General features: G+C 37.2%; 1 protein-coding gene across 1 annotated transcript; it reads right to left on the bottom strand.

Annotated features, from left to right (window-relative positions):
- Nucleotides 1-8: 8 nt before the first annotated feature.
- Nucleotides 9-27,986, bottom strand: LOC120767992. Its single transcript, XM_040094454.1, has 5 exons — nucleotides 27,981-27,986; nucleotides 15,862-16,155; nucleotides 15,425-15,770; nucleotides 6,979-7,179; nucleotides 9-1,060 (listed from the first exon to the last, which is right to left on the bottom strand). Exons 1-5 carry the CDS (start codon nucleotides 27,984-27,986, stop codon nucleotides 9-11), a joined length of 1,899 nt encoding a protein of 632 aa, XP_039950388.1.
- Nucleotides 27,987-27,990: the final 4 nt, after the last annotated feature.

The following is a 27,990-nucleotide window of genomic DNA, read 5'->3' on the forward strand; positions in this document are numbered from 1 at the left end:
CGCTGCACTCAGAAGGACAACATGCGATTGAACATGAGCGGATCATGTATTTCGTAGTCGTGTTGCTTGAAGTAAGGCCCCGTCTTGGTGTGCACCTTCAGCGCCGTAACTGAAGAGCTCGGCACTTGACGACGCACCTTGTAAGGCGTCGCTGGCGCCGGCGGTGCGTGATAAACCGGTTGCGAGAGCTGTTGCTGAGGGTTGTACGCTGAATTGTGGTGCGCGACGTAGCTGTTTGAAGGCGCAGGCGCTGCAGCTTGAGGTGATGATGGTGGCGGCGGTGGTGGTGGCGCTGCTGCGCCGATGGACGAGACTGACGGTGCTGATGGTGGAGGCGGCACATAGGTTGGCTGATAGTCAGTATCGGCCTTACTTTGCGCCGGATCGAAGTATATGTGTTTCGTCTTCTGCACCGAAGCTGGTAGATACTTGAATTGATTGTTCGACTTGGTTGCAGACTGTGGCGCCACTTTATAGACACTCTTCTCCACAGTGAAGTGTTTGGACACATCGTTTTGCGTGGAACCCCGTCGCTTTGCCACCTCTAGTGCGGCTATAATGGGCGTTAGATCTTTCAGTGCGCTGTTTGTTGCATGATAGTTGTTGTACTTGTAACCGCCATCTTGTTGAGCATTGCCACCAGTGGGTGGTGGACTTGTCGGCCGGTAATCGTAGCCTTCATTGGGATGTTTCTGTATGTAAATCTCTTCTGCAGTTTGTTTCTTCGCCATTTGGCGATAAATATCGGAGGGATTCTGTGGTCGTTTCGCATACGCTGCGGTTATGGACTCGGTGTGTGACAGCGACTCCAGCGGTCCCAAATCATTGGGCAGACCGTAGGTGTGCAGATCAACACTCTCATTATTGAAGTCCCCACCAGGTCCTGTGTGCGCTGAACCGTGATTGTGTGTGTCCAACACGACGGTCTTTGAGGCGGTGAATTCCGTTTTGCCGCTTGGCAGGAGGCTCAAGATTTCCTGTAGTTGTGCGGCGGCTTTGCGCGTGTCCGCTTCGCTAAGTTTCTGATGGCGTCCGTAAATGTTGAAATCATCGTTGCGTCCTGTAGTTAGGTGTGTGCGTGTGTGTGTTACGTAGATGAGCGTTTGTATGTGGAGCGTGTAAAACAATGCGTTGTAGTTGTGATGTTCGTTTGTTGTTTGTGTAATGATATGGAAAACGAGAATTATTAAATTTAAATTGTAGCCAATGTTTGCTAACATGAATCTGTACTGCAAGTATGTGGTTTGTGTGTATGCAAGTGTGTGTGGATATGTATGTATATGTACAGTGTGGCTGTTACTCACGGATGGATTTGAATGGATGGAGAAGTGAGTTATTTGTAAAGTTTGCACACGTTGGTGAATTTTAGTATTATATGCTGTTGAAGGTGTTAGTGTGAGCGTTTTTTAGACGAGGTTGTTGCACAATTGGAGTTGCAGATTATACACGATATGGAGTCTTTGTACAAGCTTGTTGCGCACGTGAATTAAAGACATTTTTGGTATGAGTAAATACAATATATCTTATATATATACATTTTTTATCAGCGCATATTAGTAGACTTATAGTTGTTAATGTTTAAATATAATTTTTTTACAAGGCGATATTTCTTTTGATGTTATGTTTTATAATTACATATCGATTCAAGTTTCTTAAATATTGTTTTTTCATCATTACTTATAAACAATATGATATTATGGTAGAAAAATAAGTATTTTAAAATATCAAATCCCAAATATGACTTCTGCTGCTGACACTAACTAGATGGTTGTTAATCTTTATCCTTCTGGTATAAGAAATATTATTTGTCCCAAATTAGCTTCTTTCAAGCGAGTTTAGGTAATTGGAGAACCATAAAAGTTTAAAAAATCGTTATGATTTCTAAAAGTAGGACCTATTGCAGATAACTCCTTAATGTTTTCAAAGCTAATCATTAAGAAATTCTTGTGAATTTAGGAAAATTCATTTTTTGACTTGTTTCGGCAAATATTTTCAGATTTGAGCTTATTTATGAGAATATTTTCTTGTTGTTGTTGTTGTAACGGCTATCTAGTCCCCGTTAGGGTGGTAAGATCAGATAAGTTATCATTGAGCTCGTCCGAAAACCGTGCTGTTTCGACGGTGTTGTATCATAGGAAGAGGGGTGTCAGATGTGAAGGGCTTGGTGGACATGCAAAGAGGTGGTTAGAATCATGCGGTGACTCGTTGCATGCTGGACATATATTTGATAAGTAGGTGTCGATTCTGAATGAGTAGGAGTTTAGCCTGCTACATTCTCGCGGCAACTCGAGCTTGTCGTCTGCAATGGGTGGTGGTTTGACTCCAAGTATGCCATTCACTAAGGGGAGTCGATGAAAGTGTTTTTGGCTCCACTGCATGTCTGAAGTTAGTTGCGTCCGAAGTCTGGTCGGCCTGTTGTCTTATGTCGTCGACGTAGTTGTGGAAGGACCTCTTGGTGCAGCGTAGTTAAAGACCGGCCGACCGATTGGCTTGTATGTTGCCAACAATGGAAAAGATAAAGAACCCCATGTGCTGGCAGCTAGCAACTTGAGGATTTTATTGCGGCTTATTACTTTGGCAATAAGCGCGGTCATAAACGGAGTGAAGGAGCATAGGCTAATATTGACAGTCCGAATTTTAACGCCATCGACTGTAATATAAAGGTCAAGTTTGTACTCATTCGCCCAATTTGTGAATATGGTCAATGTGGATTTAGTATATTTCATCGACTCCATTGCCAAATTCCCTCTGGTGGTTGAGGCAGTTTCGAGATATTGAAGTTAAATAGACAACACCTTGTTTAACTCTTCTCAATTTAGAGTTGTTACCTCGAAAGAGTACGGATGATTGTCAACCGTTCAGGTAGTTCATAGTCCACCTTTTCAACCCTGCTACGAGGATCATCCTCTCACAGGGTAGTTCTTAGTTGAGGCCACTAGGAACTATCTGGACGTTTATAACGCTAAGTGGTGTGAACTTTTCGGAGCCATGCTGGTGGTTTGCTAGACTCAGGTAGTGAGTGAATCAGGGGTAGCAAGCCTTCAAGTGGCTTCACTACTTTAAGCAAAATTTTAACTCGAAGTAATCGGTTTGCAAAACTTTAAACTCAAGAAATGCTCTTTTCGGAGTCGGTGAGGAAAATTTCTCCGAAACGGCAGTACCAACCGACTTGACATTTCTACACGACCTTCTTAGATATAGTTGTCAGCAAATGATCGAGTGAATAAGATTTTCGAGAATAATTCATTTTTAAAGCCATTATAAATTTTGTCACACAAAGCAAATTTTTTATGGAGTTGGGCCTGGAGAGCAAGGAAATCCAAAATTTTTCAAAATGAATCTTGTATTAGTATTAAAGTACATAAAATTCTGTAAATGTGATTTTGGTTCATAGAGTGTAGATACCCGGAAACATAGGAAAAGTTTACTGGTTAGACATCAAAAAGATGCTACATTGAGCTGACGAAGATAATCACCCAAATCTCTTTCTTTGCTAAACAGAAAAATGTACCCCAGCAATCGTCAGACACTAAGGGAATTCGAGCGGCTCTATTAAATAAATATTACTACGAAATATATTATGTTGACTTATTTTAAGGTAAAAAGTAGAAATCAGTTATATGTATATACATTATAATGCATGTAATGCTATAAATAACTACAAATAAACACGGCGTATATTTTTTATACAAAATATAAATATTATGAAAGTTTGTACACGTATTTATAAAATAAACTATTTACAGAATATTCACTTACTTATTTATATACTTATGTTCTACTATCACCACAATAATACTTTGTACAATTACCATTCAGTCTACGATATGGAATTTATATAGATGAAGACCTAAATCAAAAGGAAAAGTCTAGCAAAGCGGACAACAAGTATGTACATGCATAAATATATGCCACTAAGAAGATTAAGCAAGCTATATGAATATATAGATAAGTATTAATACTATTAGGTCTTTTGTATTTTGACAAGCATATGTATAGTATGACAATAATACAATATTTTATTAATATTTAAGAAGGTGCCACAATAGCCATCATCGATTCGCAATGTCCTTGCTCGCTAATTTCAAGTGCTGTTCTCTTGTCAAAAAATTCTCATTTAAAAGCAACAAGAAAGTTGTGGAGTTGAATTCGATGATATGCTGTGTTCGATTCGCCAATATCTAAGACATAGCGCATTGAAGGCAGCAAATAAAATTAGTGTTTAGTATTCGCTTGGCTTTATGGAGTACATAAGGTGCATTCGGCGATTTTTATTCAACAAAGAAATTCTATTAAATTTTTTGTGTGGAATCAAATTTCTGGTGCCGAAGCGTACAGAATGTTGGAAAAGGTCTTCGGTCAGAAAAGATTGTCTCGAGTAAGTTTTTCTGATTGGTACAAATTATTCAAAGAGGGATCAGAAGGCGTTGACGACGAAATATCCAACATCAACTGATGATATACACGTCAATAAAGTAAGAGATCTGGTACTTGAGAATCGACGATTAACGACGAACTTAATGGCGTCGTTGGAATATCGGAAAGATCAGTGAAAACCATTTTTATGCATTATTTGGGCATAAGAAAAGGGAGACCATGATTAATTCCAAAATCACCAAATTTTTTCGTAAAACAGGGTCACGTTAATGTCTGTTAAACAATGTTTTCCGACTACCAGGATATCATGAAACGTATTACTATCGGCTATGGGTCTTAGATCTATGCTTATCACCCGGAAACAGATGATCAATCCATCGAATATTGTGGCAAAGGTGAGCCGAGACTGAAAAAAGTCAGAGCAGGTCAAAAATCAAGGTTTCTTCGATTATCGAGGTGTGATGCACTCCAAGTTCTTTCCAACCCGGTCAAACTGCCAACAGGGAATATTTTTGAGTGTTGTGCGCCATTTGCGTGAAGCTATTTGTAAAAAGGTGCAGGAAATATGGACCGACAACTCTTGGTTTTTGCACCATGATAATGCACCGTCACATACTGCAATGATTCTTCGTGAGTTTTTAACCAAATTTTTACCCAATATCGTGGCGCAACTACCGTATTCGCCTGATTTAGCTCCGTATGACTTGTGCGTATTCAGCAAACTCAAACCGTTTTGAGTCAATTGAAGACATTAAACGTGAATCGCTACGCGCATTAAAGGCTATTCAGGAAATTGACTTTAACAACTGTTAGAAGAAATGTTAGCATAAGTGTATTGGGGCCAAGGAGGATTACTTTGAGGGGACGACATAAATTTTAAAGAATATATTAAGAATTTTCAAATTATGAACAAAGTCTTCCAATTTTTTGCTCTTGGTAGTATTGAGGTTTACATGGACAATACAGCCTCGCAATTATTACTTCCATATATAAACAAATTATTTGTAATGCGTAATATAAAATTTTTGAAATTGACGGATATATACGGGAATGGTCCGATAGGAATTTAACAGCACTAATTGATGGCACCACGCTGGGAAGAAGCTGTGGTATCGTACTCAAAGCTGTGAGTGGTGGTGTGATGTGAGCTGAAGGGCGCGTCAGCGGTTTTTAGAAAATTGGAATAAGTTGCACTTATACAATTGCCGAAAAAAAATTTATAATTTTTTCAACTGGAGCTAGATAGCATAAATCGATTACTTCAAAGGTGGTTAGAAGCAATTGACTTTAGAGGAACGCTTTAGGGTTTGGAGCACTAGCAACACGGGGAATACCACAAAATTTACTTTGGGCTAATATCGGTGGTGGAGAGATCAAAAAGCTTCTATTTGTAAGCAAAAGGGAACTTAATAACATTGTAGGAGTTATCACCGGGCATTTACCCTTAAGATTCCAATTTCAAAAAATTGGTAAAAAGGCTACTATATATGTATAATAATATCTATTCAAGGAAAACTGTGTATTTTTTAATAAAAAAAATCTTATTAACAAACTCCAGTTGAAAAAAATGAACTGAAATTATGTAATTCGATTTTTTAATAATTCAAACAATAAATTTGCGAAATTCGTAAAATGTAATGTTAAGGAATTTCTATCTTAAATTCCTTCTGTGTTATGTGATTTAAATTTCTACAATATAGAGGTCTGCTTTCACTTTCTGTGCACAATTTCGCACATATTTTTATAATTACATAACAATGCGCAACGTTTGTGTTCATTTTATTTTGGAATCAATAATTATAAATTGCACTGGTGTTTGTTTTCAACGGCCATAAGGTGGGTGTAAGAGTAAATACCAATAACGAAATTCAATTAGCGCTGAACAAATACCTGCACCTGTCCATTTAATTTTTAATAACTGTTTGTGAACCAAACAAACAGGTATATAGATGCAAAAATTTGTATATGAGGATGTGCATATATATGATAGTAAAATATTAACATTATAAAATTATATGACCGCAACGATTGGTTATTGACGTCGTGAACACAGCCGAAAATCGCTTTCTTCTACGCGGAAGCGCCAGCTTGAATGCCTGCAAGCCAGATTTAATGTCAACTTGAAGCGCGTCATGCAAACTGCATACACGGTTATACTTGTACATACATGATTGCACATGGTTGACAAGTTCCAATCACAAATATAATAACTACGAGGAAGCCAAACTTATTTTATTACTTCCACCGGTGCGTATGATTAACATTTGCATGCGCGCATAAAACTAAAACTTATTGGAGTGTGTTGCGGGAAATACAAATAAATGAAAAAATCTAAATAAGATAAAAATAATAACGAGTGCATAATGTCATATGTGATTATGAAAATTTCCGCTTTGGCGGAAAACCCGTAGCCCTCGCAGCTAACCAACACCAACACCAATATGCAAGTACATGTGTCTATACCAAGCTTTGCCGACAAGATTTGCAACCCGTTACCACAATACATGCAATAAAAGCCATGCAAAAGCCGGCAAATCTTGTTCGCTTGTCTTTACATTGTTGTAAATATATTGATTTTCTGTTGCTTTAACTACTACGCACCATCGTTGGAGTAGCCGGTTGGCAGGTAATTGCTGGCCGGCGCTTCGAATGCCGCATGTCCGCTGCTGAATGGCGCTCCGCCGCCGCTATAACCGCCCGTCGCTGGTGGCAAGTATTGATGCGTTGCTGAGCTGTAGGTTGGCGGCTTCGAGGGTGGACCGTAGTTGCTATGGCCGGGTGGAATTTCATATGTAGTAATCGCTGCAAAAGTATTAAAAATCATGTTAGCAAAATAAATGTCACATAAATATATGTCTAGTAAACTTGTCAACAAATAATAATAATGTAATTATACTAAATCGTCTGGAAGGAAGAAGCGAGAGGTATGTTATGATATAATCTTTATATTGTAGGCAACGGACGCAATATTTATTATGCAAATAAATTTGTTATTGTAATCACTTTAAGAGTCATTTTATGGTCTAACTAAATTCGTGCATGAAATTTATTAGTAATTAATTACTTTCCGTCAACTATTACAATATAAACTATGCAAAGTTTTTTTTTGCATCTGCGACAATTTGCTGCAATTAATTCATAATAGAGTAGTAAAATCAGATGTGGTTGTAGTTTTTCGTTAAAGGCGCGTAACATACATTCACGTCACAAATAATTATCAGTTCATGCCTTGTCGCAGGTACTTCAGCATCCGTCAATTTATGGGCAGCATTCGCACGCAGCTTCTTTTACATGCAATTTCTTAAGCTGAAAAAATTTATTGCCGGCTACTGTTTACCTTTTTTATATTTCCCACGAATTTAAAAGTTTTAAGGCTACTAATTATGGGATTTTGCGTATTAACCTCGACAGAATCCGCTGATTTTTCGTAACGAATGTGTTTTGCTTGATTGATATGAATTGGTTGTTACGAAATTCGATTTAATTATATGTTACACAATCGTTAGTATGTGTTACTTTTTAGATTTTTATGTTCTAGCTTTGTCGATGAGCAGAGATGCAACAACTTCAAAGCTAATTCAAATATATGTACAGGCATAAACTTCGTGTATGTGAAGCCTAGATTTGCCATTAGGATCACACGAGAATTGAACATGATAAAATGTCAGAATTAAATTTGACTTGAAATCGGAAAGTCAGTATGTTACATTCAATATATTCACTAATATGTTGGTATCCTAGTAGTCTTAGGCTCAGTAATGCATTCTTGTCTTCATTTGACCTCAATTGAGATTGACGATAACGAATAATAATACTGAACAAAAATAACATGACAGCTTGACACTACACACGCGCGAATGAAGAAAGTACCTTTACTACCAGTTATCCCGTTATTTACTGCGCTTATTAAACGAGCGATTAGCCAAAAAAATTAAATTGCTTCCAAAAATAGAATTTGTTACATACTTATGTATAACATTTTGTTATTTGAAATCACATATGTGTCTTACAACTCGAAACTTAACATTGCAAAATTAAGAAATATGAAATTATTCAAAATTATCAAGGAATCAAAAGATATATATATATATATGTATATGTATGTATTCATAAATGACCGAGATCACGATGATGAAAAGTTGAAATGCGGATGACTATCAGTCTGTATGTCCGTCCGTGCAAGCTATAACTTGAGTAAAAATTGAGATACATATGTATCTTGATGAAACGTGGTATGGTAAACGTGGAAAGTGCCATAACTAAGCACTAAATTAAGATATACAAGTAAAGCTGTAATTTGGAAGAAGGGATCGCACTAGTCAGCGTCGCCTGCGGGCAAAAATGTAGAAAAGTGGGCGTGACCCCGCCTTCTAATCAGTTTAATGTACATATCTTAATATCTCGTAAACCGCTTTAGCTACAAAAACCAAATTTGCCTTATATAAATCTTATAAGATCACCTATCAACGCAATGAAAACAGTTAAAATTAGAAGATAACCACCGTCATTCCCCATTTAACGGTACTGTTAAAAATTACAAAAAGTGCAATAAATGAGTAACTAATTACGCCAGAGACAATAAATTTTACATCCGGAGTGGTATGGGATGGTGTTATGGGAGCCGGTATGAAAATTGTAAGATGGGCACGGTTTGGACCACTTTTTGGTGAAATCATATATCTCAGGACTCGCTTGACCGATTTTGACTGACTAAATTTAGTATGTGGCATTATTCTCATGTTCTTATGACACAAAATTACAACCACGCCTACTTCCGTTTTAACAAAAATTTAAATTCCATTTGATTCATTCATTTTCCAGGAAACAAATCAGGAAGCAATTGATATAACGAATCCTTTCCTGACAATTCCTCTGTGTAACAAAAATGGGTTAAATCGGGTTTATACTTCCTGAGCCCCCATATATTTAATATAAAGATTGTGCGAACTTAAAGGTGACGGTTCCCTGGTTTGATGCTTGCAAGTTGCAAGACAAAAACGTTCGGTTGTAACACCCAGAAGGAAACGTCGGTGATCCCATAGGGTATATATATAAATGATTAGAATGTTGAGCTGAGTCGATTTAGCCATGTCCGTCTGTCTGTCTGTCCGTCCGTCCGTCTGTATATATATGAACTAGTCCCTCAGTTTTTATGATATCGTTTTGGAATTTTGCAAACGTCATTTTCTCTTCAAGAAGCTGCTCATTTGTCTGAACTGCCGATATCGGACCACTATAACTTATAGCTGCCATACAAACTGAACGATCGGAATAAAGTTCTTATGTTATGGAAAACTTTCACATTTTACAAGATATATTCACAAAATTTGGTATAGATTATTTTCTTAAGTAACAATGTAATATCGGAAGAAATTGTTCAGATCGGCTTACTATAGCAAATAGCTGCCATACACACCGAACGATCGGAATCAAGGGCTTGTATTCGCATTTGACGTGGTATCTTCACAAAATTTGACATGGATTACTGCTTAAGGTAATAATATAATCTCCGAAAAAATTATTCAGATCGGATTACCATAGCATATACATATGTAGCTTCCATACAAACTGAAGAAATACACTTGTGAAGGGTATGTTAGTTTCGGTGCAGCCGAAGTTAACGTTTTTTCTTGTTGTATTTATGTTCGTGTAAAGTTTCTTCTTATATCAATTATTGTGTGTTCGACAGCTGTTTTTTAGAACACGAAAGGAGATTTTTCCATAAAAAAATTAATAATGACTTTGCTTTATATTTTGTGTTCCAATCGAATATAATCGTTGAAACTGATACAGAAACATTTCAGGAGTCTGCTTTATCCCGAAAACAATTATTTGAGTGGCATAAAGTATTCAACGAAGGTCATGAAGGTATCGAAAACGCAACATGTTCGAGTCGTCCATCCATCTCTATTACGATAACATGGAAAAAGTTAATGAAATACTGCTTGAAAACCATCGTCGTATCAGAGAAATAGCTGAGGGTCTGAACATCTCTTAAATATCGTTTGTTTTAATATTTTTGGTACGTAGCGTTAAAGACCTTTCTTAATTTCACTTTCATCAAAGGCATAATTACTGATGTTGAGAAAGGGTTTAAGAATATGAAGCCGAAATTCAGCGTTTTCTTTAATTACCGTTTTTTGATTGACCATTAATTCGTGGGAAGAAAATTCACGGATTTGTCATCAAAATAAGGCGCCGTCTCCCTTAGGGAAACGCCATGAGTACACTGAAGCTTTGAAAAATCATTCGCTGAATGCACTGATGGCCATCTCAGTTGAGGCTTACAACAAGTGTATAAAAAATTGGATTAAGTGTTATCATGCTTGTATTGGCTCAAAGGGAACCGAATTCTTCTTCTTTAATGGAGTAGACACCGGTTGCGCGGTTATAGCCAAAAGGAGCCCATTCAGAATGTGATAATCAAGTATATTTTATGTGTCTGGGTCAAATTTGGTATACATATATTATTGTTGTCAGGTGCGTACGTATGAGAGATCTTTCATTTACAAGGTGCGTTCCAAAGTAAACGGGACTTTTCGATTCTAGCGCCACCTGGTGGCGCTATCTATATGTCGACTAGTGCGTTAGAATCTGCTATCTTTATTGATTGTCCAGTGAGAATTTCAAGACATTTCATTAATTGGAAGTGAAGTTGTTGCGTTTTAAGTGTCAGTATATTCCAAAAATTAGCCGAAATCATCATTGAAATTCATGTGAATGGAATTGAACATCTCCAAAAAATCGATTTATCGCATTTTAACCGAACATTTGGGCTTACGAAAGGTGTGCGCACTGTTTGTTCCGCACAAATTAACTGACGACCAAAAATTGCTCAGACTCCAACATTCGAAGGACGATTATTTGACCAAAAATCACATTTTAACCATTAACCACTCCCCGTATTCACCTGATATGGCACCGTGCGACTTCTTCCTTTTCGGAAAAATGCATTTTCGTATGGAAAGGAAAGCGTTATGCACCCGTAGAGGCCATTAAAAAGGCTTGCACCGGTATACTGGCGGCCATACCGGCCAACGCCCAAAAACACTCGTTCGACATGCTTTGGGAGCGTGCAAAAAGCTGTATTGAAGCAGAAGGATACTATTTTGAATAAAATAAATTGATTTTTCCGAGAAAACCATTTGTTCTGTTTTTTTTTTAAAGTCCTGTTTACTTTGAAACGCACCTTCTACATTAGCAAAATGTGGGTTTTAAGCAGTAGTTTATTTATTAAATAAAATACATTCCTTAGTCATCACAAACAGACAGAATTGTTATTTACCTAAGTCCATAATGTATTTTAGAAAAATTTTATAAATTAAATATCTTTAATCGTAGGTATATAGTATATGATGATAAAATATGAGCTTATCGCACTGAAATTTGTTTACCCACCATTCACATATGAAATTACACTAAACCAATTATTTTGTGGAGGTGATGAAATGTGAAAAATGCATCTACGAATAAAAAAACAATGTACATAAGTATATAAGCATGCCTGTGTGCAACCGCCTATGCAAACACATTTCAAATATTACATGGTGTCTATGAGCTTGAAATCCTGACAGTGGCGCAAGCACATACTAGGCATGCGTAACCACAATTGGGCACAGATAGGCGATCTGCCATGTAGAGATGCTATTTGACCATAAGACTGTGACTTGCAAGCCAATTTGGAAACTTGTTGCTCTGGTTAAGAGCGTAAACAAATTTTTTAAATGTTTATTTTGTTGTTGTTATGTATTAACCACTTGATAGCCTATGCAGTTAAACACGCATACCACCTGGCCAACCATAAGCGGTCCACGTGAAAAGGAAAGTTGTCGACGTGATGCAAAGAATTGCAAAAACAAAAGAGCAAGCGTTGTCCAATAGCTGAGAGAGGGCCAATTTGTCAACAACGAAGAGCAACAAAATCAAAGCAACAATAACTGTAAACGACAACTCTTTGCGCAGCTGATTGAGTGAACGGAATCGCTTATCTTTTGTTCGTTTGTTCATAGCGGCCCTGCCGCAAACGCATTCGATGTCGGCGCTCTTTTAGGTCAATGCACGACATTAAGTGATTGCAGTTTCTTCGAATACGGTTCGGTTGGCTATGTTCAAAAGCTATTTTATATCGGTGTGATGGTTGAGTGTAGTTATTGCAGCCAAGGAGTGACTCAGTTTCGGTTGCACCGTGCATTCATTGACAATTTTTTCACTTCTGAAATCTATTATCTGACCTAATAAACTAGGATTACAACTATAAACATTACTAGATTAATTACGTTTATGGTGTATGGAATGGTCGAAATACGGCAACAGATAGAATATGAATCAGTTATATATCATTTACAGATTTCTTTAACATAAGCATTTAAAATCGATAGAAGGAAAATACAAAAGCCGGTTTTGACCGGACTGCGTTGTAAGATGCTTTACTTATTTAGGATTCCGACGAAAGAATAAATAAATGAATACATGAGAAATATCAATGAAAATTCTGGCTCACAAGGAAAATAATAAATTTGTCATGAGTCTGGGCCAAAATCCGTTACCAACGCTTTAAGATTTTGGGAAGCCAAAATCGTAAAAATAATGTAATTGAAGAAGTACAGTATTGGTTAGGTTGGAGAAGGAGATATATTTTGCGCAGGATTGCCATCTCTTTGAAATTAAGTTGACCAATTAATCAATAAAGTAAATGAAGTATAACAAATGCCAACTTTAGCTTTTGTATTATTTATGAAAATGAGTTTACAAGTTGTTCCGATTATGATATTGAAATAAAAATGTGATCGTCAGAAATATCGTTGCAACGTTGGAACTTAAGACATACATACATATAAAAGAATATTACTACATTAATTTTATGTAACATTTCTTGACTATAATAGTGATCATTTACAAACTAATTAAAGAAGTCAGCTCAATTTTTCTAAACTTTCAAGAATTAATGTTGCAATATAATTTCGATGAAGAAAATTGCGCAAAATTCTACAAGCTTTATGAAAAATCTTTTGTTGTTTTGAGCCATGGGGAGAAATCAAATCTACGATCGAAATACTCAGAATGTCCTTGATCCTGGTAAGCTATTTTTGACAAACTTCAACTTATAACCATATGCGTAAATAATATTTCAACATTTGAAAATGTAAACAAGATTTTACGAGTTTTGGCAGTATTGCCTGTAACAATTTTAGGAACGCGATGCGTCGAGAATAACTCAATACCATATCTTCAATATTCACAAGAGAATAATAAGAATAAGAATTCAATAATATTTTAAAAGGCTTAAAAAGTTAAAAAAAAGTAAAAAGTTGAGTAGTATATAATAGACCACGTTCAGCACACAGTGAAGAAAAAAAGCAGCCGTAGCTGAAAGTGTACACGAAGACCGTGCAGAGTCGATTCGGCGCCGTTTGCAGCAACTCGGACTGACGTATGGAACGACTTGGCGTATTCTACGTCGAGATATAAAATTAAAAGCGTACAAAATACAACTTGTGTAAGAACTGAAGCTGGTCGACTTTCCCAAGAGACATTGCTTCGCTTTATGGGCTCTTGAAAAGTTCCAACAAGATCCGACGTTTTTGAACCAAATTTTGTTCAGCGATGGTGTCCATTTCTTGCTCAACGGGTGCCAATTGATGCCTGAAAATGAAACTCGTGATCGCAGCGACAGTTGCTTTCAACAAAACGGCACCACTTCCCACACATCGCATCAATCAATAGATTTATTGAGAGAAGACTTCGGGGAGCTGATAATTTCTCGTTTTGGGTCGGATGATTGACCACCAAGCTCGTCTGATATTACACCGTTAAACCTTTTCCTGTGGGGATTTGTAAAGTCTGAAGTCTATGCAAATAATTCCGCTTCGATTCAGGCCATGGAGCAAAACATCACGCGTGTCATTCGCCAGTGACCAGTTGAAATTGTCGAACGTGCCATCAAAAATTGAGCTCAACGGAACGGACATTTGAGACATAGCAGCGGCCAAGAGAATCTTCAAAAAGTAAATGCCGAGAATGTTCTTTCGAATGATAATGAACAATACCCATTCAGTTTGAAGCTTCTGTGTTTTTTTTTTAAGAAAAGTAGGGAACCTCGAAATTGATCAATCTTTATATTTTAGTTGCCTCCTGAGTACTATTATTTAAATGAACGGATTCAATTGTACGTACTTTGAAGATATGTCCTTATTACACTAATCCAGAAATAAATGAAAATAAATGTTTAATTTCGTTTTTCCGCTTCACCAGGGTAGGGTGGATCAAAACCCGAAAATCTCCCCATTTACCTACTACTGTTGTTGATTTCTTATCATCACATATACATTAGTATAACAATTAGTTGAAAGAATCTATGTATAGTTTCACCACCAAATGCGTTGTTCACTGGTATAAAATGTACTGAAGTAAGTGGGAAGTAGTAAGGCGGAACACATAACGATACACAAAAATAAATAGCGCAATAACAAAACATATTTGTAAATTTAAAAATGCAGCCATGCAGAGGCATACCATCCAAATAGATAGAAGAAGACAACGTTTCTCAGACCGCTTATTGTGGGCGGTCAGCCGAAATAGCTGCTGAAAGGTACAGATCACCAACGCAAGTGTGGCCGGCGCTGATGGCACATGGTTGTCAGCTTTACTCCTATTGTTGCTATATTTATTTTTTTTTGTGTGTTTGCTTTACTAAAAAGTTTATTAATCTTTGCTTTGGTTGTTTCCTTTTCTGCTTTTGAGACAGTTGACTTATTGGCTAAATTTGTCCGTTATTTGTCTGCGTCTGCTGTGTCTTTGTTATTAATAATCTTTTTGACTTTTTCCACTTAATATTCTTTGAACGAAAATATGAAAATATATGACTTTTAACTTTTAAGAATACCTCGAATTGCTTCGTTGGCAGATTTGAAAGGCTGGAGTGTAAACTGGTTAATATTCATGAAATATTTTAGCATAGTTGTTATTGTATTTAATTTATTAAGGTTTAGAAAAAATAATAATTTTCTAACAAATATGATAATAAATATATATTTACACTTTTACTTACTCTCTGTGTGCACCACAGGCGGCCCTGGGTGTTTATTGCCGCCGCTGCTACCGCCCGACGAAGCACCCGAAAAGGAGCTGAACTTGGCGAAGGGATGCACCGAAGCGCCACCGCCATAGCCATGTGAATTTATTTGCGCCGAGTTTATGATTGCTTTGCCAACATCGGTCACTTTGTCGCCAGACGAAGCAACCAAATTACCACTAGCGCTCAATGCATAACCACTGCCCTTAATCAGCTGACCCTTGAGCGCTGTCACACCACCAGTGATGGCTTTCACCGCCTGGAAGATGGTGTTGAGCACAGATTTCTTAAATGTCCATGGATTGTAGTCGACTGAGTTGCCCTAGAAGTTGCATAGCAACAAAAAAGATACACAAATATTTGTATGTAATAAAAAAGTGTGTGGGAAGCTGGTGAATATAAAGGTAAAATACATGTGCCGACTCGTATGACTTGTAGCCATCGCCTCCGCCACCACCACTACTGCCGCCCGAACTGCCCGAGGCTATGGACGCGGACGCTTGTCCAATACTCGAGAGAAGACCAGACTTCAGATGCGCAACGTAATCAAAACTGCCAGAGCGTTTTTGTATTTGTGACTCGCCGCCTGAGGCCGCATGGTCGCTATCGGGCAGTTCCACCTCCTCTAGTGAGATGGATTTGTCTTCGCTCTCCGCAGGATAGCTGTGCGCCAGTAGAGGAAGTGTGAGCAGCAAAATGTAGAACAGCTGAAAAGAGTGAAAAGGATAAGATTACTTAGCGAAGTGAATATGACTTGAATAAATATAGTTTTTATATTAATTTAAGAAATTATATAAATATAAGTATATATATAATTGTTCTCAGTACTACGATTGTGCATAGCTAAGCAAACAAAATCTTGATTTCAACTTTTTTTATACCCTGAACAGTGTATATGAACTTTGCCACGATGTTTATAACGCCCAAAAGGAAACTTCAGTGGATCAATTAGCTGTCTGTCTGTCCGGTTTTGAAATACCTCTCTCAGGATTTGAAATATCGTTCTGAAGTTATGTACCCGTCCTCTTTTTCTTTTAAGAAGCTAATCATTTGTCGGAACGGTCGACATTGGACCACTATAGCATATAGCTGCTTAACAAACTAAAGGATCGGAATAAAGTGCTTGTATGGAAAACTTTTTAATGTATTTTTTCTTTATTCTTCTTCAAGATATTCGGCACGGATTATTGCCTAAGGCATTGCTCCAAACTCTAAAGAAATTTTTCAGATCAGATGATTATATATTCAAGATATCCGGCACGGGTTATTGTCTGAGACAACGGTGCAATCCGAGAAGTAATTGCTACGATCGGGTCACCATAGCATATTGTTGCCATAGAAACTGACCGATCTTGTAAGGAATATTTTGTGTTTGTGAAGGGTATTACATGTTTAATGCAGTCGAAGTTAACACCTTGTTTTTGTAGTATTTTGTGCTCCTTTAAATTTTGTTTTTTCAAAATTGCGCCGCGCATTTGCAACATATCTTACGTAGCTTCTCGCTGTTTTGCTTTGTGACTATATACCACACATTGCATAACTAAAGCATGTGGCACATACATACATATGCATTTAAAGCACTCAGGCATTTTAAAACTGTCAACGACTTCATTTACAAGCATTCCACTGCTTTCGTGAGTTCAGACGAAGCCACTTGGTAGCATTACCGCCCTGGTGTTTCCAACGTTGAAAGTACTTGCGTATAAAAAATGAAGCAATAACTATAATAGAAGCAATATTAGAAATGATAATTATTAAAATGCATCGTAGCAATTAATATGCATATCTAGATACATATATAGCTTTAGTGCCTCCATAAACGAGTATGTAATAAAATGTCATAATGGCTCTTTAAAATATGTGGTTACAGTTGAGTACTTCCTTTCATTTTATTTTTATCTGATCGTTATATTATTGCATTATATTTATATACTCGTCAGCTTGACACCAATACCACGCTCGAATTACGATCCAAATTTACCTAGCTCCTAACTAAACACTCAGCGAACGACAATTTCTTGCTACTTATGCATTTCTGTGATATATTTTCTACAATACAATGTATTAAGATCGAAATTGAAATTTTCATTTGCTAATGTTATACCTGTAGTTGAGAGTCAGCTCCAATATACCAGATAATACATTCTAACGGGTGAACTAAGTAGAGGCAATTTCTTCAATAGTCTTTTTTGACAGATCGCGCGTGAGTCTTGACAAGTTGTAATGATAATTTTTGTGTAATATTATTTGGAATTTCATGAAAAGACATGCACTTGAACATCATTTATAAATCATTCAATTGTATTACGAAAATTCAGGTTTTCTAAAGAATGTATTTCGCGCGCTTCGTTCAATTTAAGGTCAACATAACCTGCCTACTGAGCGTACTATTTGCAACATCTTCACCCAACTTAAGACCCAACATTCATTATTGGATAATATTCGACCGAATAGATCTTGTTCAGCACGTAGTAAAGAAAATATATCAGCGGTAGCTGAGAGTGTACATGAAGACCGTGGAAAGTCGGTGCCGTTCGATGCCGTTCGCAGCAACTCGGACTGACGTATGTAACGGCTTGGCGCCTTTTATGTCGAAATCTTAAATTCAAAGCCAAGAATTGAAGCCTCTATGGGCTCTTGAAAAGTTCCAAGAAGATCCGATGTTTTCGTGTCGATTTTTTTTTACGATGAGGCCCATTTTTGGTTCAATGTGTATATAAACAAGCAAAATTGCCGTACTTGGGACAAAGAGCAACCTAAAAAGATTCAACAGCTGTCATTTCATCCAGAAAAACGACGGTTTAGTGTGGTTTGAGGACCGGTGGGATCGTTGCATATTTCTTCAAAAATTAAGCCGGTGAGAACGTAACCGTCAATGGCGACCGTTAACGCGCCATGATAACCGACTATTTGATGTTTGAAATGGAAGATACCGATCTCGATAACATTTAGTTTTAACAAGATAGATGTCAGTAATATCGCTTATATTATTTTCTTCCAAGACCTCAATCATCTTGGGCTTATCTGCATACATCAGCGACTTTACATAACGCTACAAAAAATAGTTTAGCGGTGTTAAATTGAACGTTGACGTCGTTGACTGCATGGCGCCGTCTTGTTCGAACAAAGGGTCGTCCAATTCAGGCACGAAAAGTCGTTTATCTTGGTTTTAGAGCATTAACCATTTGACAGTAACATTTTAGGGATCGTATTGAACCCATTCAGCAAACGTGCATAGCTCTTGATAGTCTTCTCTTGCACGAGTTTATAAAAGGGTGAAGGGTTCCGGCAGTTCATTGTGAAAAACCAAACCAAAATAATTTACAGCAGTTACCAACTCCGAAAAAAGTATTGCGTCATTGAAAAACAAAGGCCTAAAAAAGCACTCGTTATTTCAGACTTCTCACCAAATACAATTAATCCATAAATTAATTTCAAAAGTACAATATAGCGATGACATATTAGCTGACGTTTCAGATAAACGTTTTTTAAGTAAAAATTTTTATAATGGGGTTTTCAATAGATACGCTACAAAAGTAGACCAATAGGGACAGCAAACAACCCAATATATTTTCTCGATCTTTTGACATTTCTCTTCAGTAATTTGCCATTTCATCACGGAAAGATATGCGATCCAACAACGAGTCGAAATTATTAAAATTTACTGGTGAAATACGAAGTCAGTGGCCTCAACTTTACGAGCGCTAACTACAATTTATGGTTGTCATAATCGTCCTGTAAGATCAGCAATTGAGCTTCTAGTAGAAAAATTTTAATTCACAGTACAAAATGTTCCCATGTCAGTGAGACAAAGAGGTGCCCGTAACCCAAATCAGTCTCTTACACGTCGTTCTCAGGCGTTGGGCATCTCTATGAAGTCGTTGTGGCGAGTTTTGCGAAAAGATCTTGGTATGAATCCTTACAAGATCAAATTGACGCAAGAACTAAAGCCACTTGACCACCAGAATCATAGTATGTTCGTGAATTGGGCTGTTCGTGAAAATGATACTGATTTTCATCGAAAAATCATCTTCAGAGATGAGGCTCATTTCCAGCTTCGTCAATTAGCAAAATATGCGTTATTGGTCAGGCAGCAATCCACACGTACTCCATGAATCACCATTCCATCCCGAAAAAAGTTAAATTACAGTTTGGTGCGATTTATGGGCCGGCGGTGTCATTGGGCCGTACGTCTTCCGTGATGATCAAGACCGGCATGTTACCATGAATTTGAATCACAACAGCTCAATGATAACCGAGTGTTTTTGGCCCGAATTGGGTGATATGGACTTGCACAATTTGTCGTTCCAACAAGACGGCGTCTCAGGCCACACAGCGAATATCACAATCAATTTATTGAAAACTAAATTCGGTGAGCGATTTCACGCCGTTAGGCTATTTACTGTGGGTCTGTGGTGCTACGTCAAGTCTATGTTCTACGCCAACAAGGCAGCGACGATTGATAAACTTCGTACGAATATCGAAAGTGATATTGCAGCACTATCGGCCGATTTCCACTTGAAAACAGTCGAAAATTGGGTTCAGCGTCTGGACTTCTGCAAGCGTGACCATGTTAGCCATGCAAAACAAATCGAGTTCTATACACTATGGTTTCGAATGTTAATTTCGCAAGAATAAAGAATTTCATTGATATCCCAAACCTAAAATTCTACTTAGAATTTTTTATACTCTTGCAATATGTTGCCATGGAGTATAATAGAAGTAATTTTCTTCATCAAATGGTTGTAGGTATCACCTAAACCTAAGCGCGATATATATAAGGTTATATATATATAAATGATCAGGATCACGAGAAAAGTTAAAATCCGGTTGACTGTCTGTCTGTCCGACCATCCGTCCGTGCAAGCTGTAGTTTGAATAAAAATTGAGATATCCCGATAAAACTTGATATGTGGGTTCCTTAGTACAAAAGAAATTTGGAGTGCGTAGATGGGCGTAATCGGAATACTGCCGCGCCCACGAAACGCCCCTAACCGAAAAGTGCCATAACTAAGCACTAAATTTAAATATAAAGCTGTAATTTGCACCGCCACTGCACCAGGCACCGCTCACTTTTAGGTAAAAACACAAATCTCGAGACCCGCCCGAGCGAATTTAACCAAATTTGATACATGACATTACTAATATTCCTTCCTTACTTGCTTTTAATTGACAAACATTTTATCTTTAATAAAAGGTTTATATTGGAATGATAATATCATAGATTTGTTAACCGAAGTGGATTTTCGTCCGAAACATGTTAAATGATTCAATTTATTTTTCGTGGTAAAGGTTGTCAGACGAACTGTTTAGTAGCTCTTGTATACTTTGGTATACATATAGTACTTCTCGTAGGCAATTGGTAAAAAGACTTATCTTAAACCAACTTCTACTCGCTTTCAAATATATTTATGGAAACAAAGATTTTGGTTTTGATCCTACGTTCTCAGTAGTTTTGGATGTCGGCACACGCTGTCGTACACTTTTTGGAGACGACCAACAACTAACATACTGACGCATATATAAAGTCAATTTATTTCAATGAAACATGAAAGCTTCAAAACATAAAAAATGCTAATGAGAAACAGAAACCATAAATGAGTAAGTACCCACATAAAGCCAAGCAAAATTGAAAAAAAATGTCACAGCATGTACACGCACATAAAATTTTTACGGAAATGCGGGACTCACTGTGCAAGTGTGTCAAATGTCGCTCCGCACCGGCGAGGTAACTGCTTGTTAACTAATAAAAAGAAGGGCCTACGCCGATTGGTGAGCGCAGTAACGGTAGTTTTGGGTTGTGGTCACCGCTTATTTTGAGAAGGTATTCGCGTTCATGGTCTGTGTTGTTATACATATGTTAATAAAATACGAAAATATTGCAACATCGTCGGCTAACACACCCGAAAGAAATAAGTGAAAGTGTTATGACAAACAGACAGCGCGAACGCAAATACCGTACGGTGTATTCGTGCGTGAGTCGCTCGCTCTTAAGGGAAAAAGTGTGGAGATATGTCATACCTATGTAGCTAGAGGCAGGTGTTATTACTTAGTTTTCGCATTCGCTTTGTGCGTTTTCTTGTTAAGAGCTGAAATATTTAAATAATCAATATGCAATTTTGCCGTTTACACGGCGTTGAAGGGCGTGAATGAGCGAGCTACTGTGGTCTGCCTTAAGTCAGATGATGCATTATTCAAATAGCTCTAGTTTGGTTGTTATCGAAAGGCATCAAATATGATAATGTATATTTAATGGCATGTTTCTAATTATGTCATGGTTTGAAAAGTGATAGTCTCTCATATAGTCAGATTTTAATTACAATCAAGTGACCTTGCAACGACTTTGGTTTCTGAAGTTTACATTATGTGGGTTAGTGGATCTTTACAAAAACAAAAATTAATTTATCTGCTGTTTCTTTAAATTAATTAATTTCAAAAATCAGTTTTTCACATAGATGTAATTAATTTGCGTAAGAAATATCAATAATAATTAGAAAAGAGTTGTAATATTACAACAACAACAAAAAAGTTCGTTTCTTAAAGTTAGGTATATACGAGTTATTACCGCCTTAAAATATATGCCGTAGAGCTCTTCTTCACTACTTTGGTAAAGAGAAGATAAGAATACCCTATAATCAAGTAAATGAAATAAGTAAAATCGTAAGTTTATTAATTTTAGTGCGAATTATGTTTAAACAATTTTATTAAGACTTCTCATATACTAATAAATATATACATTATAAGGCGGTATGGAAATAGTTATTGGATATAGGGGATTTAGAGGAAGGTATTTATCTAGAAATTATCAAATGAGTTTTTCAATAAATTTTATGGATACGCGGCGTAGTCATTTTTCTGGGTACTCGTTTACAGTCGTAGGGTTTTACTATATTCTTTCTATATTGGCGTCGAAGTAACACCTGTTTGTAAGAGTTGAAGCTGACATTTTGTTGGTGTTAATACTGGTTCCAAGATAGACGAAATTATCTGCGACTTCGGAGTTATGACTGTCGACATGTGGGAAAAAAGGCGGGAGTGAAACAACTGTTTGTTAGATGACAGGAGATATTTCGTTTTGCCCTCGTTCACTACCAGACCCATTTGCCTCTTTTCTTTGTCCAAGCTGGAAAAAACAGAACTAACGAGCGAGACACCTTGTCTGAAACCTCGTTTAGTATCGAACGGCTCGGATAGATCCTTCCCGATTCTGACGGAGCTTTTGATATTGCTCAACGTCAGTTTACACAGCCGTATTAGTTTTGCGGGGATACCAAATTCAGACACAGTGGCATAAAGGCAACTGTTTAAGGCAAATGTTTCGTGCTGTCAAAAGCAGCTTTGAAATCGACGAAGAGATGGTGTGGGTCGATCCTCTTTTCAAGGGTCGTTTTTAAGATTTGGCGCATGATTGATATCCATTCGTCGCACTAAATCCCATTTTTTCAACATAGCAGTGATTTGGAAGAAAAAGACGATATAAAAAAACTGTTTTTATGATAACCTGCAGCGCGTTCATGGACAAAGACGGTATCTTCGGAACAAAAGTTAATAAATTCAGACTCCAGGTGAAGCGTCTCCAAACGGGTTGTTTCTGATCAATTCCATCGGGACCCAAAATGCGGTTGTCTGTAGTACTAGATTACAGTATACAAAAATTCGACAAGCTACTTGGCTGTCTTTGGACTGAAAAACTCAAAACCAGATCGAACATGTTGTGATATATGGACCAATCCAGGAATTTACACGGTACGGTAGTTAAAGAGAGAAGCGAGACGCATATGTATACAAAAAAGCGTGAGTATGAAGAGCTTGAAGAAATTCTATGAAAAGATGCAGCGACTAACGGAAGGTTTCAAGATCGCAGAATCCTCTTTCAGGATACAAAGAGTTGATCAAGCGGCTGATGCTCAGAAATTACTGAATTTATGTAGACAATCCTTATCCAGTCGGATGAACGGCAGTGAAGTCTTCCATTGTCCGACTATGAAAAAATCGAATAGCAATTGTTTGCTTAGGAACAACAAAGCAGCGAAGGCCAATGAATTGACGGCCGAACTAATAAAATACGGTGCATGCATCAGTTTCCTTGCAATAAATGGTTGGATGAAAGTATAGTATGCTCGACGGTTGGAGCCTAACTGTGATCTGCCCAATAAACAAAACGGGGGACCGCATAATCTGCGTTAATTATCATGGGATCTGCCGAGAGAGAAGACTCTACAATGTTGCGTACGAGATCCTATCAAGCGCGCAAAAGAACTTAGCATCAACAAACTAATTCGACCTTAACCAGATATTCACCATACTTTGGGAAAAGACTAGCAAAGATCGACTCACAGCACCACCTATTCCTCGTTTTTAAAGCCGCCTGCGACAGCACGAAAAGGAGCTGCCGCTTTGTCTCATATTAATTACCGCCAAAAGTTTCGTGAGGATCGGGTAGGTTCGCTCCGAGTCGTACGATAGAATATGTGCTTTTTCAAAACTGAACAACAATCAAAGTCTAAAAGTCCTTCACCATTCTTGTCTTGCTACGTATATACCAGCTCTTCGAGATATACGTCGACATTGACATAGTTCAGCGAATTAAGGGACAGCGGCTACTCTGGCTACATCATGTTGCGCGGATGGATGAGAAAACTCCAGCTTAGAAAGTATTCAATACAGGACCTGCTGATGGGAGCAGCGGAAGATCGTTCGGGAGATCAGGTGGACTGCTCTTGATATCTCCAATTAGCGCCAAACAGCGAAAAGAAAAAACCAAAAAAACGTTGTTGTTAACTGGGCTATAATCTCCCAAGCAGTGTCTACGCAAGTAAAAAAGAGCCCACTCGGTTGTTAAAATTTATTTTATAATAAAATAATAATAATAAAGTTGTCGATATTCAAGTGTGTCAATAACTTCCATCCCAAATATTACAACATAACGAATTCGATTAAAAAGATAATCGCCGATTTCATTATGTGTCTTCAACAGACAACCGATTCAAGCCAGCGGCGACGGATAGCTGCGGTATATACCTGTAATGTTATTGCTATGCAGAAAATTATATAATAACAGCAGAAACTAGCGCAGGCATGCAACAACACAGCACATCAAAACACGACACCACCGCAACAACAAACAACTTTCAAATACAAGCGAACGCTTCAGAAATATCAAAAGACGGCTCAGACAATAAAAATAAATAGTAAACTTCAAAAATATGTTTGTGTGAATATGTACGAGTATAAGTAAGTGGATGGGTTAACAAAACGGAAGAGACAAACAAACAAAAACAAAATAGTGATGAGTTTGGACAGGCACACCAAAAAGCGCTGTAACTAGTTTTCGTGGGCAGTAGACGATCGAGCGTGCTACTTATAAGCAAGCTACTATTTGCACATTACTCTTTCACTTTCGTTAATGAAGAGCATAAAACGATGGAAAGAAAGGCGCTGAGGAATGAAGTGAGCTGTGTTTACAAACGGTCGCGCCATAAAATTGCAGTGGAAACTTGCGGGCACAATGCAGAAAAGGCGAAAGAAATTAAAAAAACAATAACGAATTGCCTGGAAAAGTAAGCAGAATGCATGCGGCATGCACTTGAACTTGTGCCGCTGCGCGCTGCACTTGATTAGTGCACGCAGGCGCATAAGCTTTGTGCAATTTTCGCTTTGTTTATTTGCTTTCTTTATTTTCCAGCGTTTGTTTTCATTAGCGTCGTTATCTTTTGTCCACTTAGTAATAGCTATTGCATTTATACAAGCAAATTGAAAAAATTGCTTTATTGCGGTTACGCCATAGTTGAGGCGCTGCTGCGAACGTGTCGCTTACCCAGTAGGAACCGAAAGGCGAACTGTCGTTTCACAGAAAACCCTAAATCGAAAGTGTAGTAAAGGCATTGTCGGAAAGATCTTTACTGTGATATCGTTGAAATTACTGCATAGTATGAACAAATGCTTGTTATAGAATTTTGGAAAAGTAACGGTATATACTAAGATTATTCAGAAGGGTTTTTATAGTATGTATCTCAGTAAATAAATGATTTGATTTCGGTTTGATCTAAGCACTTTTTGGGTTGGCCCTCAGCTCCCACAGCGAACTTTGGGGAGCAAGAATCATACGATGGTATTCATTGCGTTTTTGGCTTTAAATTCGATCACAATAGTGGCTCGTTGCAATGGTACATTATGATCATGTACAATCCATGAATTGTTGTTGACTTCTTTGCATGTCAAACTCATACACCCATGTCTCATCGCAGTGACCTGTTTGCGGTACTCTTCTATTAAAAAATTCAGCTTAAACGGGACGAGGCGGGCAAGGACGCATTTCATACCCAAAATATCCACCAAAATCGTTCGAACAGACTTTCGAGATATGTCGAGCTCTCTTGATATCTCTGTAACACTTGCCTGACGATTTTCAAGCACCATATATTTCACTTTTCTAATATTTTTATCAGTTGAAGAGGTGCAAGGTCGTCCAGAACGAGGCATGTCTTCAGCGATCGCTCGACTGTTATTGAACGTTTTATACCACTCATGGGCTTGCGTTGTTTCGGATGGAGGTGGTGATGAAATACGAATCCATGACAAAAACTCATAGTACCATAAATAAAACCTGGCCAATCAGCTAAATCAACAGCAAAACCACATATCCATGATGCCAAATAAATGCTCTGAATTTTGTGTGATTAAAAGTCTGTGCTGTATTCTGAGCTCTTAAAACCAGCTGAATACTCATACTGGGGCAGGCTACCGACAACAGGTCTTCAAAGTGTAGCGAGCGTTTGTTGAAAAACGCTCGGAATTTGCGACTAGACACAAGTCTTTAACGGTTGAAAACTATTTAGAAAACAGCCTATAGCTCAGACTTAGTTCCTTATGGTTACCACTTCTTGGTCGATACAGAACGCCCGGAATACGGTTCAGATAAGAACAATAAACCAAAAACTGTTTTGATTTATTCTTGGACTCCCAGCCGCAGTTTTTTTTGGGATGGAATCCACAAATTGCCAGAAAGATGGGAAATAGCTTCAGATTGATAAAACTCTAACTAATATTATTGAACCTGACAAATAAATATTCAGATTTTGGGATAAATCCTATGAATATAATTTTGAATTCAAATTTTGAAAAATAAGTAGAAAATTTCATATAGTTCGTTATCGTGAATACTTTCGAAGTTACACGCAAATTTTAAAAGGCGTTTCAGAGTGCTTGGAACTACATTCCAATTTTTAAACGCGTTTTTCTTGAAATGGTGTTTTTAAAGTCGGTGACCAACATTACTCGAAAACGACTAAACCGATTAGTCTCAAATTTTAACACAAGCTACAATATACTTAGTTCAGTAAGTGATATATATATATATTTTCCAATAAATATTTTTTTGTAAACAATTTAAGTCCGAAATTTTGGTTAAAACTCGATTTTTTTTAGAAACCGCCATTTTGTCAAAAAATTTTATTTTGCCTATTCCTCCTATTAATTACTAGATTTGACATTACTTTACCGAACTCTGTTTTTGCTTTTAATTTCAGAGGATTCATTTCAGAGATATAGTGGTCACCACAAGACACAATTTTAGAGAGGAGCTCCCAGAGATTAGCTGTAGTTCTTTTTCAAATAAATATTATTGCTAATATTAAATCTTAAACTACAAAACTTTCAAAAATTTAAAAATTTTGTCTACATGATTTCTTATATCCTGTGGATTATACCTACTTACTGCTAACTATTGTTGGGAGCTTTAAGGTCACATTTTGTGCCGCTCTACAGTATTGATTGAATACACCTTTCATCTCTTAAGAATCAATTATGTATTAAATTCAAAATCTACGAAGGCACTTAAAACTTTGGCTGGAAAGAGATTAAGTTTGGGAGATTTTAAACTTTCAAGATGGCAAAACCTTACAAAATGTTTTTCATTAATTCCGAACAATTTATTTAAAAAATATAAATTTAATAATATTTTATTTGAAGATTTTTGTATATACCGCAAACTAATTGAAACTGAACTTAAAAAATTTTTTTCTCTAGATCCATATTTAACATGTAAGACATAGTGGATAATTTCTTATGTACTTTGCAAAGCTATTAACTTCCAACAATCCTCTTTGCCAAGACGGAGCACTGCAAAATCAGCATCGCTTTTCACTTTAAGCCAACGAAAACGTCATTGTGGCTTTGTTTTATCGATGTTTTGCTTACAGCAAAGCATAACAGCCAAGTTCAATAATCAATAAAGCTTTTGCGAAACATGGCAAAGGCAGTTTTTACTGCGAGACATTGGCTTAAATAGAAACTATCACTCTTTGAACGCTTTCTCTGCGCTAAGTGTATTTTTAATAAACAAAACTTTTTATAAAATTATTTATTTGTTTTACAAATCGCTTGTTTTTGCAATTAAACGCTATCTAAATGCTCGCTCAGTGCATTTGGTCACTCATTTTTGACGACATGTCTTTATTTAATATGAAATTTTCCGCTTGCATGCCGCGAAGGCACAACCATTACACACATAGGTACATGCGCACCAACTCACCTTCATTTCG

The sequence above is a fragment of the Bactrocera tryoni genome, chromosome 1 (assembly GCF_016617805.1).
Source record: "Bactrocera tryoni isolate S06 chromosome 1, CSIRO_BtryS06_freeze2, whole genome shotgun sequence".
Taxonomy (NCBI): domain Eukaryota; kingdom Metazoa; phylum Arthropoda; class Insecta; order Diptera; family Tephritidae; genus Bactrocera; species Bactrocera tryoni.

Excerpts from the sequence above, each read along its gene's own strand:
- LOC120767992 (XM_040094454.1), bottom strand. Across the intron at positions 15,771-15,861 it reads AGTCATACGAGTCGGCACAT|GGCAACTCAGTCGACTACAA; the intron begins GTATTTTACCTT and ends TGCAACTTCTAG. Across the intron at positions 7,180-15,424 it reads GCCTGTGGTGCACACAGAGA|CGATTACTACATATGAAATT; the intron begins GTAAGTAAAAGT and ends ATACTTTTGCAG.